This window comes from Lagopus muta, chromosome 1, assembly GCF_023343835.1.
Source record: "Lagopus muta isolate bLagMut1 chromosome 1, bLagMut1 primary, whole genome shotgun sequence".
Classification (NCBI taxonomy): Eukaryota; Metazoa; Chordata; class Aves; order Galliformes; family Phasianidae; genus Lagopus; species Lagopus muta.
In genome coordinates, this window is record NC_064433.1 from 63,173,678 (window position 1) to 63,190,029 (window position 16,352).

Genomic DNA, 16,352 nt, shown 5'->3' on the forward strand with positions numbered 1-16,352 from the left:
CGGGGCAATTCCAAGCACAGATTAGAGGCTGGGCAGAGAATGGCTTGAAAGCAGCTCTGAGGAGAAGGATTTGGGGTGTCATTTGATGAAAGACTCAACAAGAGTTGGCAGTGTGCACCTGCAGCCTAGAAGGCTGGCCATGTCCTGGGTTACATCAAGAGAAATGTGACCAGCAAGTTGAGGGAGGTGATTCTGCCCTTCTACTCTGCTCTGATGCGACCCCACCTGGAGTACTGCATCCAGTTCTGGGAGTCCCAACAAAAGAAGTACACCGCGATGTTGGAGTGGGTCTAGAGGAGGGCCACAAAGATGATCAGAGGGCAGGACTACCTCCCTTACGAGGACAAGCTGAGAGAGTTGAGGCTCTTCAGACTGGAGAAGAAAAGGCTCCAGCGGGACCTTATAGCAGCCTTCCAGTACCCAAGGAGGACATACAGAAAAGCTGGGGAGGGACGTTTTATGAGAACATGTAGCAACAGGACAAGGGGAAATTGTTTTAAACTGGAAGAGAGCAGATTTAGACTAAATATTAAGAAGAAATTCTGTGCTGTGAGGGTGGTGAGACATTGGAACAGGTTGCCTAGTGAGGTCGTGGGTGACCTCTCCTTGGAGGAGCCAGGCTGGTTGGGGCTTCGAAGAACCTGGTCTAGTGGGAGGTGTCCCTGCCTATAGCAGAGGTATTGGAACTAGATGATCTCAAAGGTCTCTTCCAACCCAAACCATTCTAGGATTCTAAAAGCATCCTCTCAGAAATGCAAATTGAAACAAGGTTAATACTGTGTAGGTAAGATATTGTTTTGATCTTAGATATGTGTAGTTTTATATTTAAACAATTACTTGTTTTCTTTGACAAAGACTATAGAGCATGTAACCTTTAGCTGTTATACTAGCTTTTTCTGTGTATACTAGCTTATAACATACTGGTTTATAGTACTATGTTTTATAATTTCACTGGTTGACCTGAAGATACTTTTGACATCATGAATAGAAGGGGTACAAATGGGTCTTTATTACCAGTTCCTCATCCCTATTTTCATAGAATCATAGAATCACTGAATGGCTTCGATTGGAAGGGACCTCAAATATCATCTAGTTCCAACCCCCATGCCACAGGCAAGGTTGCCAACCACTAAATCAGGCACTAGATTAGGCTGCCCAGGGCCCAATCCAACCTGGCCTTGAACACTTCCAGGGACAGGGCAACCACAGCTTCCCTGGGCAGCCTGTGTCAGCACCTCAGCACCTTCTCAGTGAAAAACTTCCCCCTCACATCTCACGAGCTGAATTTAAAGTCATGCTTGATTTACATTCTCTTCAAGGCAGTCATAATACTTTTCCCTGAGGCCATGTAGGATCATTCTGCCAGGCTACAATAGCAAAGTCACCCTGGCTCTGTCACCCTGGCTCTGTCACCCTGGCTCTGTCACCCTGGCTCACATTCACCAGAGTGGCTGAGCTCTGTGCTTTGGAGCCGATTTCTGTTCTCTCTAGGGTTCTTCTGCTCCAGAAATCCCCCAGATGCCCATGCACTGTGGATTGCAATGAGAGAGGGAATCTTAGAAAAGGTTTTGAACCAACTTGCTAAATTTTCCATAGGAGAAAGCCTTCTGTAGAATGTAGGGAGCTTGCTTTAACAGCATGCTAGTATCACAAGACTCTGTTTTTATATTTGTACAGTGTATGATATGAACAATTTCTGGAAGGTCAACCAACTTTGTTGAGTATATTGGAATGACAAAGCTGAGTTTAACAGAAAGCCATTGAGCAGGCACGCTGGACTGGGAAGGCAAAAAGAAGAGGTAAAAATCAAAGAAGGTAAGGGAAATGGAAGCAAAATTTTAAAAGTAGTATGAAAGAAGGCTTTGGCTTTAGGAATTCAACTTTGGGAAGTTAGGCTCTCTCGCCTGAAACTCTTGGCTTTCCTTGTCCTTTGAAACATTTTAGCTGGGTTATTTAGTGTTTATTACACTCTTTTATGTACGTATGCACTATATACAAATGCCTAATATATATCTATATTTGTATAAGCACATATATAATATATATATGCTTACACATATTTTTATATATGCATGCATGCATACATAAATGTATATGTATACAGTGTGTATGCGTGTATGCATAGATGTAGGATATATAAAAATCTGCCTACGTGTCTTATTTTAGCTGTATTCTAAGATAGCTGAGATGAGATTGATCTCCATTTCAGCACTCAATTTTTTCAGCAATTTGATTTTTGAAGCTGGAGTCACTGTTGCTCCCAGAAATAACTCTGGTAAAATGTGCTGTTCCTTTTACAGGATCAAAGCACAGAAGATGTTCACATGAAAGGAGAGATTAAAATCCATAGTCTACATTTAGTCATGGTTAGCTTTGCATTCCATATATTCAGACTGGGGAGGTAGGTCTTTCACAATAGGGTATTTCAAGTGGTGGCAGGGTGTTGGTAACCTAGTAACTTTGTATATTACATGTAAGAGTCAGCAGAGCTTTAAAAAATGTATTCTGTATAAAAAATATATGTATAACATAATCTATCTCTTTCTCACGGAAAAATGAAACTTTGCTTCCTTATCTCTCTTACTCTGTCAGTTTCCTTGATTCATTCCGTGTGAATAAATAGAGGATGAGGAGTGTTTTCCAAATTGGCAAGTCCTTTTTGCCCTTTATAACATAAGTTCTCTTAATAGATGAGTCATATCAAAATGATTCAAACACTGTCATGTTTGTTCAGACATTTATTCTTCTTGCCCAGCAGCATCTACTCTGCTGGGTTTTACTAGCTGTGTGATGTACAGTACTCACTGTGCAAATCTTGAAAGTAAGAAAAAAAATAAGGGCAGGTAGTGCAGCAAACCAGATCTTAACCACATCTATTTGTTACTAGAATTCTTTCTCCTCTGCTGCTTAAACAAAATAAAATCTCAGCATTGTTTACTTTGTTGTTGTTGTTATTGTTGTCACTAACGTGTGGAAAAACTATATGCAGCTTTGTTGATCTGTTGTCATCACTTTGATTGCAGCAGGAAAACTGATCTAAGAGAAGTAGCATCGCATCATCTGCAGGCAGGGTCTCAAGAACCATGAATCTTCCTCATATAGGGCGGCTTTCTGACAGGGGTAATATTTATCAGAGACAATGATAGACATGATGACATCCCCTGCAGCCAGACATAAAGCTTAATTGTCACTGTGCTTGACACGATGATTTCTGTTCCTTGCTCCACAGTTCTGGGAAGATGACAGTAGGTGGCACTGGAGAATAGTAACAGGGGTGGTTGGATCTGTGAGGAAATGGAACAGTGTCCTCACTGGCTGGGTGTTTAGCCAGGCTTCTGGTCCCAGATTGCTGAAACACTTTGCTGCATTTTCTTTACAAGCCTGCTAAATGCAAAGCCTCAAGGTTTCAAATGCAAGGGTGTGGTTTTGGAAAGCTCCAAACTCAGGATGAAGCAAGACTTAAAGCAACGACCTGCTGACGATGCTGTACATCTTGGGGTGTGTAAGAGCAACTACTTCGCCAGCTCTTTACTTGCAGCTTTTTATCAGACAAAAGTCATACATGTAAGCTCATATATGGCTAATAAAACATGTTTTGTCTTTAATTTTAGTGAGGTGTGGGTTCCTGCCAGTTGGTGGAGCAGCAAGAGTGTCTAACAGAACAGAAGGCAGCATCCCAGTGAGTTTCCACTTTTCTTTGTCTATATAGATTTTCCCACATGCCAGCAAAAGGGGAGGAGATAATTCTCCATAGTTCTAGAGGTAATTAGAGTAGAAAGTTACTCAGCAATTTCCCACCTATTACTTTGTTGGGAAACAGAAAGTAAATAATTGTGAAAAAGTTCAGGGTTTCCCAAGAAAAATCTTCATAACTCTCTCATGGAAATCACTGTAGGGAGAGGACATGTCCCAGCTCAGTTCATGTTGCACATACTTTCTGTGTTTGCTTGGGAACACAGGCTCTTCCTGTGCATGTTTCTTCTGTTTTCTGTATCCTCCTCCTTTTAGGACATTCAGTCTCTGCAAGATGAAGCAATATCACACAGTCATGATGCCATATATTAAGAAATAGCATCCCCTAAAATTGGCGTGATCTGCTCTCAGGATCACTTCACAGAAATCATCGTAATGTCTACAGTGCAGTATAAATGCCACCAAACGGACTGTGGGCAAGTTAGCATTTTTAAAGGGTTGGAGTATATATGAGAAGGAAAACATCACCTTTCACCAACTGAAATAACTTAATAACTTTTGTCCTTGACAAACTGCTTTTAAATCACAGTGACGCCACTGACAGCTTTCACGGTGCTTTGAAGTGCAGTTTTCCCAGTAATGCTTTATCAAATTATTATTCATTCAGCTTATCAGATATAAGATATCTCTAATTAATTATTAACTTTAAATGCTTTATCCAGTTCTGTTCAGTCTTACTGTACAGCCTTTTATAACTGAAAAAATTTTGATTATACTAGCTTGCTTTCTTTAAGGATATTTCTCTGCTTTTAATAACCTTGGAGTAGACCAGGATTGGGATTTTGGGTGAATTCTGAGTAGCCACCTTGGTTGGTTAACTTATTCCTTTTTAAGTGATGGTACGAAGTTTGGAAGCAGATGAGCCCAGAGGGATTTCCTTCCATGTTGTGTCTGGAGCTGCCTCTGCTGCTCCCTTTTATGGGAGAGACCTGGCAAACTTGAGGTCTAGGAATAAGTTAGCAACTGGTGTTGTATTTCAGTTCTTCAGTTCTTCAATTGTATTCCAGTTCTTCAGGCCCTTTTCAAAGGTGCAAAGGCTTTATTGATCCTTGAAAAATACCCCAGTGTAAGAAAGGTTCTTCCCGCTTAAGACTGCCCCAACTCTGCAGATTGAGGAGCCAAAGGCAGAGGACCTCTCTGCCAAGCAATATTTCTACCTTCCATTTCTCCTGTGAGCAAAGAGTTCCTTTCAGAGTTCCCACCACCAGTGGCAGAAAGAAGCTACATGAAGATGGTGTGGAGTAAAAGTTCTAAATCCTGGTGTAATTGCAGCCTTTCCCATGGAGAAGTTGTCTTTTTATTTCAAGCATGTTTGATACATGCTCTGTAAGTGTGAGATCATCTACCACAGTGTTTGAAGAAGGAAAAAAAAAAAAAGAAGAAAAAAAAAAAAGTATGGTTCTTAAGTAATGAAAGAAACAACAGATAAGGTGTTTGCTACCTTTTATTATTGCTACTCTTCGAAATTTCCCTGAAGGAAACCATGGGAAAGAATCATTACCTCAGTAAACCGGTTAAACGGGAAGGGAAGCGTCTGACAAATAAGTTACACCCCCTTGGTGCTGAAAGCACATAGGTCATCTGAAAGTGTCTGTGAACAGGAAGAAATAGGAGGCTGTATATTCTTCTAACAAACTGTGTTTCAGGTAAGAGGTTGCAACATATATTCTTACTGCTTAGCAACTGAACCAGCATTGCACTTCTGGGTTCCAGAAAAAAAAAAAAAAGAGAGAGAGAAAATAGAGCCTACAGTGCACAAACCTTTTATAGTAGAATGCATGTGCATGCAGAAATAAGGGAAGTATTCCGGTATGGTAAGATGGCTGACAGTGTTGAAAGCATTGTGTCATGCTGTTGGCTCCCTTGGTTTGTAGTGAATATTTTACATAATTTGTTGGGATTTGTCTTTAAAGCCCCAAATCCCAGAAGTATGCAATTATGTGAAAATATGAATTGTCATTTCAAAGAAAAGGAAGTCTTCATACTGCACAGAAAAATTGTGGAACTCTCCAAAATGCAATTTCAGAAACCATAGAGGAAAGAAAATGAGCCCTGAAACATAACCTTTTTTTAAAAAACAAACAAACAAACAAACAAAAAGCTTGCATTATGCATTTTCATTTTGTTAGTGATTTCTGAAAATTCAGCGTTGTCAGTGCACTTCACATAATTCAGATGCAGTAATAGTGGCTGGCAAAAAGCCAAACCCTTCCCTGAACATGGGTGTTGCTTTGAAAAGGATCAGGAGTTGGTCTAAGTACAGAGCCCAGCCATAAAAACTGAGCAGGTGAGACTTAAAACATGAGATTTACAGCACGACACGATGAGTTGCCAGTCTAAATTTTTCACTTTAATCATGTGCCAGTGTAAAAGAGATGTGGTGCTATACACAGTGCTGCATGCGACTGCTCCCTTTGCCGTGCATTGTGCAGAGTCTCATTTCTCATGTGGACTCCTCAGCCCAGTGAGAACAACATGGGAACAAATCATGCAAAACATTCTCCTTCCAGCCTTTGACATTGTATCTATCCAGCCTGCTTTTAAAGTCAGGTAGCAATACTGTCAGGAGTAAAGTGAGGAGAAGCAATACTTCTCCTGCACTATGGAGAATGCAGGAGATAAGCAGTTGCATACAGATGGATGGAGGTGAGATATGTGTCTTTTTATCTGCCTGAGAAACATGGGACACTAATTAAGGAAAGTAGAGCAGGAGAGAGGGATTCTCCAGTCTTTTATTTTTCCTAAAATATTCCAATTTTTATAATAATAATAATAAAAATAGAATAAAAGAAGTTATCTCAGTTGATTTAATGGATGCATTTTTTTCTTTCTTATGTTTCTTTTATTCATCTACAAGTGTCCTTCAGGATATACTATGGGAGAAATTTGCAGGGACTGAGCTGGTAATTGAAGTTCATGATGGTATTCAAAGTGATATGCATCATTTTAGTTCCCTGCCAACATCATAAATATCTTTTTTTCTTTTTTTTCTTCAACACAGTTAAGGCCTACCAATATACACAGCACATGGAATTACTAAGTTGAATGCTTAAAAGTTATTCGGCCTCTAATGTGGAGATGTCATTTCAGCCTATTTAACTTTACATTTCTCTTCTCATTCCTGACTCTGGGTGATAGAAGTCTGTGTCACCTAGAGTTTGACTTCAAATAAAACAAAAATAAATAAAACAGTGATGAATACCTTCTGTTGTAGTATAAGTTTTCATTGCAAGGCAGTATTATCAAAGCTAATATACTATACATGTTGGGGACATATTGGAAAAACAATTTGTGGTGTTAAGCTTTAACAATATTGAGTGAGTGTACTTTTCATCTCAATAGTGTAGGTTTTTTTCTGCTAGGTAATGTATATTTTCATTGAATTATTAAATCAGATTTTTCCATTTAGTCTGTGTGATAAAAGTACCCAGCAAAACTACGTACTTGGTGGTATTACTATTTCATGCCATTTGTGTTTCTTCTTCTATACTAAGAAGTGCAACAGGCCAAGTTGTTAAGAGCAAGTGGAATACATCAGATTTGAGTTGCTAGGTATTTTTGAATTTCGTTACAAAATAGGATTAGGAAATTTGCTGATAAGTTTGAATGACGGTGAACTACTGCAGATGCTTATGTCCTGTCCTATTAATTTAATAACAGAGATATTATCTTCAGATGATGTTTTTGTGAAAAACAAACTAACAAAAGGCTGAAATTTATTTATAATTATTTATATGTGTCACATACAAGGTTTTTTTGCTGTAGTGCTTATAATAGAAATTGGAGATCCAAGTCTTCTATATTTTGTCCTTGTTCTTTCACTTGCTTAACTTGTGTAGGATAAAAAAATGATATCATATCAAGTAATTTAAGAGATGCAAAATGAAGAGTATATGAATGGAACTGTCATTAATATAAAACTTTCCTAGTCTCTTCTTTTGCATTTCTGCCTTATGTGTGCTATACAAATGTAAAATACTGGAAATTATGTGGACATTTTCTTTAGTTTTTGTCAGAATTAGTATTTTAGATCAGTTGTTTTAGACGTTCTTTTGATATTATTCATGAATCCAGGAAATAAATAAGAATAATTTTAAGGGCACCTGGAAATAAGGATCAGGCAAAGGACATTCAAGCTCCAGATGAAGAAAATCTTTACATCTCATGGAGAAAGCTCTTACCCAAGTAGACCAAAATATGGCTTTCACTACACCAGATTTTTGTTTGTTTGTTTAACTCTTATTCTATGCTTTCTTGCAGCGGGGTTGTATAGCTCCAGTTCTGAACATCACTTTTTTGACCTTGAAACTATTGTAAGACTTCCTTGAAGATTAACAAGACTGAAGAGAAAAATCAGAAATGGCATATTTTGGAAGGGTGCCTTTGTCAGGCAACGAATTTCCTGAAGGACATGCTGGAGATCAAGCATCTTACCTGGCATACCATTCTGGTTCTTATGGAAAGGTCTATCTAGGCTTTGATCAAATAGTTGATGAAATCAACAATGAATTTTTCTTTTATGGTTCATCACACTTACATCATCATGAAGAACATTTTTTCACATCAGATATCTTTAGTCTGAATGTGCCAGAACAACAACTCTGTAGTCATCCTTCAGTTGCTTGTGGTGAAGTTCACTCTGAAAATTTTGTACCTCACTGGCAACAAGGCACAGCATCACCAGAGATAGGTTTCAAGTCGTCTTTACTGTCTGATGATGGAAACTTCTCTCTAGTGGATTCTTACCCATACAATCAAGAGAGAGAAATCTACAGAAGGAATAGTACAACTGCAGTCACAAATGCGTTTAATTCAAATGTGGAGAGAGGCTATACATACTGGAATTTTCAGATAGCTTTTGATAATGTAGATACTCAATATTCTGTTTTTGTGGACAACTATCCATTTGGACAAAGGAGAGATGAAAGTGGAAATGGGGAAGCCTGTTTAACCAATACTTCCGGACGATTCAGCATAGGACCTACCTGGCCAAACAGCTCTGGACATGACAGAGAGGTATTTACATTTTCTGATATTAAGCGTTTTGTAGCAGAAATGCTAAGTCATGGCTTGAACCAGTGATTGAGCCCCTGGTGAAAAGGCAGGGCCAACCCAGAGGAGCTCAGGTGCAAGTAATGCACCTGAGTGACCAGAAGGGATGGAGCCAAGGGTTGGAAGTGGAGGCAAGGATATCTTACTGGAGGTCCTTATTATGCCTGAGGCCTTCTGAAGGTAAGCAGCTTCTTTCCATTTCTATGCACACTGTTTTATTTGAGCAAACCCTCACTTGCTGTAGTCTAGGACCTTGTTGCTTTGCTGTCATTGATGTGCTTTCCATCACATTACACGTTTAAAGTTCTTGATGCTTATTGCCCATGTCCTCACACTTTGTGTATGCAGTCGTACCTATGTGACGTGGATTAGAAGCACTTTATTTTAAGACCTGATGAAAAAGAAAATGTTTATGTTTTGGGGGGAGGGAAAGCTTTTAGTTCTGTAGAGTTTTGTCAGTTGGCCGAAGGCAAATATGAGACTTCTTATTTGCTCTTTACAACTTCCTAAAACAGAGATGTATGGAAGCAGCAGGTGTATTTTTCAATAATTATGTAACTTCTGATTTCTTGGCAGTCAGAATTTCCCACAGTGTTTTCATATATTTACAGAAGGCATGCCCTCAAACAATCAGTACATGATTAGTTAAGAGCGTGAAAACATTCAGGCATCCTCTTCCTTTGATTCTAATATCAGAAGAGAACCCAGCAGACCATAAAAAATAACTTCTGAAGGGAAGATGCCTACTCTGTCTAGCTAATCAGAATTTTACAAAGACATAATCTGTGTCCCACCTGCTTCATGTTTTACCTGATTTGTAATTAGTGTCAACATATTTCTTTAATCTACTAATTGAAAAAAAAATATATATATATATATTATATATATATATAATTTTAAAATAATAATGCAAGTTTTACACCTAGTATAAAATGAAATATTTCCATTGGTTCTAATGGAAATTTGCTATTTTAAATCAAAGAGAACCTAGATTATGGTCTAGAAGTCATCAGTGGCTCAGAATATGGTTTGTGCCATTATAATTATTTGGCTTATAAAACTGCAACAGAGGGATGAGTAAGAAAAGTGGAATAAGGTGTGTTTGAAATAGATAACAAATTGATTTGATTGGATATGTAACCTAAGATTCAAAACAACACTGCATTATGATGAATGTGTTTTTCTGTTAAGCCAGATTTTTTGTGTCTAACTTGACTGATATAGCCTTATTCTGAGAAATGAAATATACGATGTCCTGAATTCACGATGTGCTGCATATGCTTATGCGTGTGTGTATATAATTCTATTCTAAATAAATACACCTACTGTGGCTGTGAAAGATCATGCCTGTGACATTCAGCCTTTAGCTGTCTTGCTGAAGCAAATATGTGGGTATTTTTCCTTCTTCTATCTGGCGTTCATAACTTCGTTTGTGGCTTTGCTGTTTTTAGTAATGATGTCTTCTAGAATTCCCATGGCTCTCTCTGATGTTGTATCCATTCATTTTTGTTTTTTTCAAAATTCTGTCATAGCGAAGGAAAAAGAAAACGATAAATCTTCCCTTTCCCCTAGTCCTTGTTAGCATTCTGAATCATTATAGGAAACCTGAAATAGCCTACAGGATACCCCAGCACCAGGAATATTAAAAGACAGTTTAGGTACATCTTCTGCTTTTATCTCTGAGTGATCACAGTATCATAAAGCAAAGGGAAAGAGACATTTGATTGACTTGTTTCTCTGTCTGTGAATAGAGAGAACTACAGAAGTAAAGATATGCAGATCCAGAGAGGGAGTGTGTTTGGAGGGAAATTAATCTGAGGATGGGAAATCTTAAAATTAATCCAAGACAACAGATTTAGGAAGTTCAGTGATTAATACAAGAAGAGGAGATTAACAAGTGGAGAGACAAAAGGCTGTTGTTCATTCTTTTTGATTTTTTTTGTTTGTTTTTAACTTACAAGAGGAAAACTAAAGCATACTGATATCTTGATGAAAAGAACAAGACTTCTCAGGAGTAAAGTAGAAAACAATGGGATTCAAACAAGCAGGAGATTAAATTGTTGTATGGGATGAAGACATGCTAGAGGAAGCAGGAATATAATAAAAGGTACAAATGCTTCTGATGGAGGAAGAGAGAATTATAGAGGAGGGAAGAGGAGAAGAGTGAGTCAAGGGCAACTACAACTGAAAGTGTGGGAGGATTTGATTAAGTCAGGGAAGTGTTTGAGCAGTTTAGCTAGAAGAAAAAGAAATGGGAAAAAGGAAAGAATTTGTAGCAGAAAAAATCAGTGTGGTAAAATTCCTTCAGGGAGAAGCAACTATATCAGGATAGAAAGCGAGACAAGTCAAGGGAATGGCAACTGAGCCTTGAGATGGCAAGAGAAAGAAAATAAGTGAAAGAAAATTTGGGACAAAAAAAAAAATCTGGGAAGAGGTAAATCATTGTTGCGGGGCTGGAGTCTTTTGAGAAGATTACAAGGGCAGAAGAATAGCACTGATGCTGAATAAGACTGTCAGAATGGCTAGCAAAGTGAAACACCACAGCAGAAGAAAGAATGAGCACAGTTGGGATTTGTGAAGTCCAAGACATATGAATGATGCATTTGAGCAGCAGGAGTTGAGAACTAGGGCTACAGATAGAATGAAATGGGAAAGGATGTTGAAACATGCAGCTTAGCACTGAGATAGGTCATAAATGCACAAGCTGAAATATTCACATTACTGAAATTACACTGTCATTTCGATCCTGAGCTCTTGGATTCAATTGTATGGCCCTAGGCTTTGTTTAATGCATGCTATTTGAAATAAGTCCTTTGTAATAAAACAAATATTAATTTTCTGTGGCCTTGTCACCACCAAGTCAGATATTCAAAAACACTGTAGAAACGATCTTTGTAACATCTGTGACAAGTAATTTTATTTTGTCCGCATGAGAAAGAATGCTACAATGCAACCTATAAAGTATCCAGTAGACTTTTCCACTTCATTTAAGATGTTTAGGATCAAATTTTTTCAGAATAACTAGCAATGCTCACTTCCCACAAATCCAGACTTCAGAAATGAGGAATACGCAAATATTATTTGTATTTTAGAAGGACAGTTCACGTGAGTCAACCAACATGAAAAGTCTGTGGATGGGTAGAAGATTCCTGGGATGCACTGTTATTTATCCCTGTTGTTGTCAGTTCTTTTTATATCCAGTTCTGTCTTGTTCAATGCACTCTTGCAGATCTTTGCAATGGTGATAATCAGAGACCCATAAAAAAAAGTATGATCATGTATCGTTATATGCAATGGCAAGAAGTTTAAGTTTCTGGACACCTGAAAACAGAAACAACGGAGTTGAGAGAAGAACAGGGAGACCACTTACCATCACTCAATTACCATCATAGGCAAAAACATTCCATGTTGAGAGTAATGTAATTTACTGCATACTAGTAACAGACTAAAGCAAGGAGAACTACAAGCAAACTAAAGCCACTTTCCTCCCCCCAAGCAGTGCAGGGGAACAGGGAATGGAGGCTACAGTCAGTCCACAATACTTCATCTCTGCCACTTCTTTGTGGCTGGTTTGCCCCACTTCCATGTGGGGGCCCTCCCACGGGATGCCATCCTTCCCCATCTGATCCTATGAGGGCTTCCCACAAGCTGCAGTGCTCAGATCATGGGCTCACCCTTTGAGATCTGCTCCAGAACGGATTCCCACAGGCAGCTCCTCCTGCCTGGGGCTGTTCCTGCTGGAGTACCCATGGGCTGTGGCTCCTTCAGGCCCCATCCTCTGCCGCACCGCAGTTTCCTCAGCATCTGCACGAGGAGATCTGCTCCGTGTGGTACCCATGGGCTGCAGGGAGCTGCTGCTCAGCACCTTGAGCACCTCTTGCCCTCCTTGGTCCTTGAAAGGCTGCTTCTCTGTTTCTCACTCCTCTCTCCCGGCTGCTGTTGCACAGTTGTTCCCTTCCTTAACTCTTCTCTCCCAGAGCACACCCCGTGTGGCTTATGGCTCTGTTCTGTGACAGTGCCAAGTTTTTTTTGGAGCAGATGGAGCTGGATGTGGTCTGACACAGGGCAATGATGGGATCTGCTCACAGAGGCCATTCCTGCAGCCTCCTGCTACCAAAACCTTGTCTCATTAGCCCAATACAAAACTGTATCTACTGTATAGCTGTCTGCTTCCAGAACAGGCTTGAGTCAGTTTGCAATGTTACAGTAATTCCCTCTCTGCAGACTACTGCTAGTCTACACAGAATTTCAGTCAGAAAAAATGCCAGCAAAAGCTCAGAGATCCTGTTCTCACTTCAATCTCCTGCAGGAGAGGGTCAGGATCCCTTCTTTGTCAAGCTCCTTTTTTGCTACTTTTTAGTAGTTAATCACATCCTTCAAACCATGAACTTGGGGATCCACATCCTCGTGGCTGATCAGCCTTTCCTGGATATGGTGCTTTCCTTGGTTAATTCCAAGATCATAGAATCATAGAATGGTTTGAATAGGAAGGGATCCTTAAGATCATCTAGTTCCAACGCCCTGCTATAGGCAGAAGCACCTCCCTCTAGACCAGGTTGCTCAAGGCCCCATCCAGCCTGGACTTAAATGCTTCCAGGGAGGGGGCATTCACAATGTCACTGGGCAACATGTTCCAAATGTTCCTCCTTTCTCAATTCCCAGCTGCTGTTTTGCTTTTTATACATCTAGCCCCATTCAATATCCTGTCCATGTCATCTTTTCTCACCTGTGGCCCAGTTTTCTTAACTTTCCATTTATTAGCTCTCTTCTTTCATGCATTTTTTTTCCCTGGGCTCTATAATGGCAGAATTTCAAGAAAAGAAGGAAGTTTTGTGCTTCTGGAAGAAGTGCATTTCCAGACTTCTCTCCCATGGGATTCTCCATTCAGTGCTTCTGTCATGGTAGTCTCAGCTTGTCCTTTCTTTTCAACTTAAGGCTGGCGTGGTCCTTACCTCTTCAGAGCTTTCATCCATTGGCTGCTCACCTGCAAGAGTTTGGTTTGCTTGAGTTTTGATAACTTTCTAATGTTGGGAGCCCATTCCAGTTGCCAAGTCATCTGAATACTGAGCCTCTACCAAAAATTTTTAATAATGCCCATTGAGGTAGAAAACTAATCACAGAAGGGAAAAAGTGAAGCAACAGAGTTGTGGTTAGCAGTGAATTGATGGAACTCCTGCAGCCATTCAGCACCTTTCTTAATACCAGAGCATGATGGCCTTCTGCTTTGTATTGCTAAATTTAATTTCATTCTGTAATTTCAACCTCTGTCTCATCCATTGTTTTTTTCCTACAGATACTCCTTTTTATTTTTTCCCTTCCTATTAATGATGCCCCTTTATTATCTTTAAATTTCATTAACATTCTTCTAATGCTTGTGCTATTGTGGTTAATGAAAATATTAGATACAGTGACTCTCAAGACTGGTAGGATTTATTATGGGTTTGTATAACTTCCAAACCACTGCCACTGTGGTTTCCTCACTAGTCAGCTTCTATCAGATCTCTCATATTTCATTTTATACTAATCCTATCTTTTGAACTGCATTTAAAATTACCCAGCCAGCAAGTCTTCAGGAACACTGCACTTCTTTTGTCCAGAAGAAGAAGGAAAAAAAAAAATTGTATAACTTTACATAATTTTATTTCATTTTATGTCATTTACTAATAAGTAAATTCTTAAAATGAGCACTGGAATAAGCTCCCCACGGAGGTGGTTGAGTCACCATCCCTGGATATATTTAAAAACCGTTTGGATGTGATGCTCAGGGACATGATTTAGCAAAGGGTTGCTAGAGTTAGGGTAGTTTGGTTAGGTTGTGGTTGGACTTGATGATTTTCAAGGTCTTTTCCAACCTGAGCAATTCTATGATTCTATAAGAAAATAATTTTTTAACAAGTATTTCCACTTTGGTTATTTTTTCTTGTGAAAGGGATTAAAATTTGGTGTCTTTGTTCAGCGTTGAGACCATATGTCTGTATGTACAATTGTAAAATTGGCTTGCGGGTGTAATATAATAGTACACTATTCCTGGAAGTAGCATTTTAACTGATGGGGGATACACCAAATAGAGGACTAAATGCTTTGATCCATAATAGCAGCTTAGACAAATTTCAGAACGTATCTGGTGATTTTTCATGTTCAGACTGGATACACTGGATTCCTGTTATCTTTCTTGAGGAGCTACCTGAAAGGCTTATGGATTTTGAAGCAATCTTTAAAGGGCAGAAAAAAGAGAAAATAAGAATTAAAATTTCCTTCAGCATAAACTTTTTTTTTTTTTTTTTTGTACGTATTCATCTGTACTCTGACAGTAGGTGATTTTTTGAAGCTTTGGAAATATTTATTTTCTGCAAGAAGGAAAAAAAATTAAACCCTGGGCAGTGGATGACTTGTGACTTTCCATTTTATCTCTGAGAGCATTAAGAGTGCATTCAAAATGGTGTTATTTGTTCTTTCTTGGAGCTCTGCTGAGTCAGAGTAGGATGATAAGATACCAACCTTTGTTCTCATGGAACCAAATGCAACTTTAGTCTCATGTTCCCTCTGTTTATGTCTAAATACTGTCTAAGTAACTGAAATCTATTTCATTTTTTTTTTTAATTTATGTGTTTTTAGGTTACAAGTTGGTCTATCCAGTTGGTTAAGGCAAATCAAGGAAGTAACGAAAATGCAGTTTCTTTTTGCAATACAGTGGAGAAGTAAGTAATAAAAAAACATTACTCAGTTAGCAGTGACATTTCACTTATTTATATTGATTCTGTGGGTTATCCCTGAACTCCTGAAGAGTTCCATAATTTCAATATCTGGTTAAATGCAGAAATACGCCTAATTTTGTTTTAAAGATTAAAATAATAAATAATAAAAAATTTAAAAATGTTAATTCCAAACATGTTTTCTTACTTATCTGTCATGTTTTTCACTGATAAATACATTTAACTTTTCGGTGAATATAGTTTGTGAAATAAGTCTTATTTTCTTCCATTTACTTGAACAATATTAATGCCTGTGCAGGTCAAAGCAGGAGGAAGTACTGGAGGAACCAACTGACTGACAGCAGAATATCTTGATGAAATGCTGAATTTAGCAAGCCAGAAAAATACTTTTAATTACTGTTTACAGTTACAAGTTAATAGTGTGTCTTAATGGGATAGAGCACTTTTTTTTTTTTTTACTTAATCTTTATTAGAATAAGAAACTGTTTAAAAACAGCAGCAGTAAGAAATGTATGTTTTTCAGACCATCTGTGCAGTTTCATTCTCCATTGTAGATATTCACTGATAATACAATCAAGTTGTTAGCACAAATGCATGTTTGGGGTTTCTTTTCCCCAGAAAATTAGCTGGAAAATATAATGCTTTTTTAAAAATCAGTTTTTAATTAATTGATTGTATTTAAGGGTAACCAGCCCATTTCTATTAAAAGAAAGAAAAATTGTACCTTATGATGCTCTCAAGTTAATAGTGGATGTATTTTAGGTTCATAGAGTGGGTGGTTGGCCTCAAAACGTATTCAATCACATAGAATCATTGAATGGTTTGGGTTGGAAG

At 38.4% G+C, this 16,352-nt stretch overlaps 1 protein-coding gene across 4 annotated transcripts in view; it reads left to right on the top strand.

The window, feature by feature from the left end:
• The window catches only part of PIK3C2G (phosphatidylinositol-4-phosphate 3-kinase catalytic subunit type 2 gamma), a 287,641-nt gene that overhangs the window by 76,441 nt on the left and 194,848 nt on the right, over nt 1-16,352 (top strand). For 2 of the 4 annotated variants that reach the window (XM_048955085.1, XM_048955110.1), the window contains exons 3-5: nt 3,612-3,679; nt 8,014-8,769; nt 15,421-15,503. In XM_048955085.1, coding sequence (XP_048811042.1) covers nt 8,113-8,769; nt 15,421-15,503 — 740 coding nt within the window. In that variant the 5' untranslated portion in view covers nt 3,612-3,679; nt 8,014-8,112. Of the gene's footprint in view, nt 1-3,384; nt 3,499-3,611; nt 3,680-5,334; nt 5,400-8,013; nt 8,770-15,420; nt 15,504-16,352 lie in introns of those variants that run through there. The other 2 variants (XM_048955102.1, XM_048955092.1) reach the window with 2 other exon arrangements.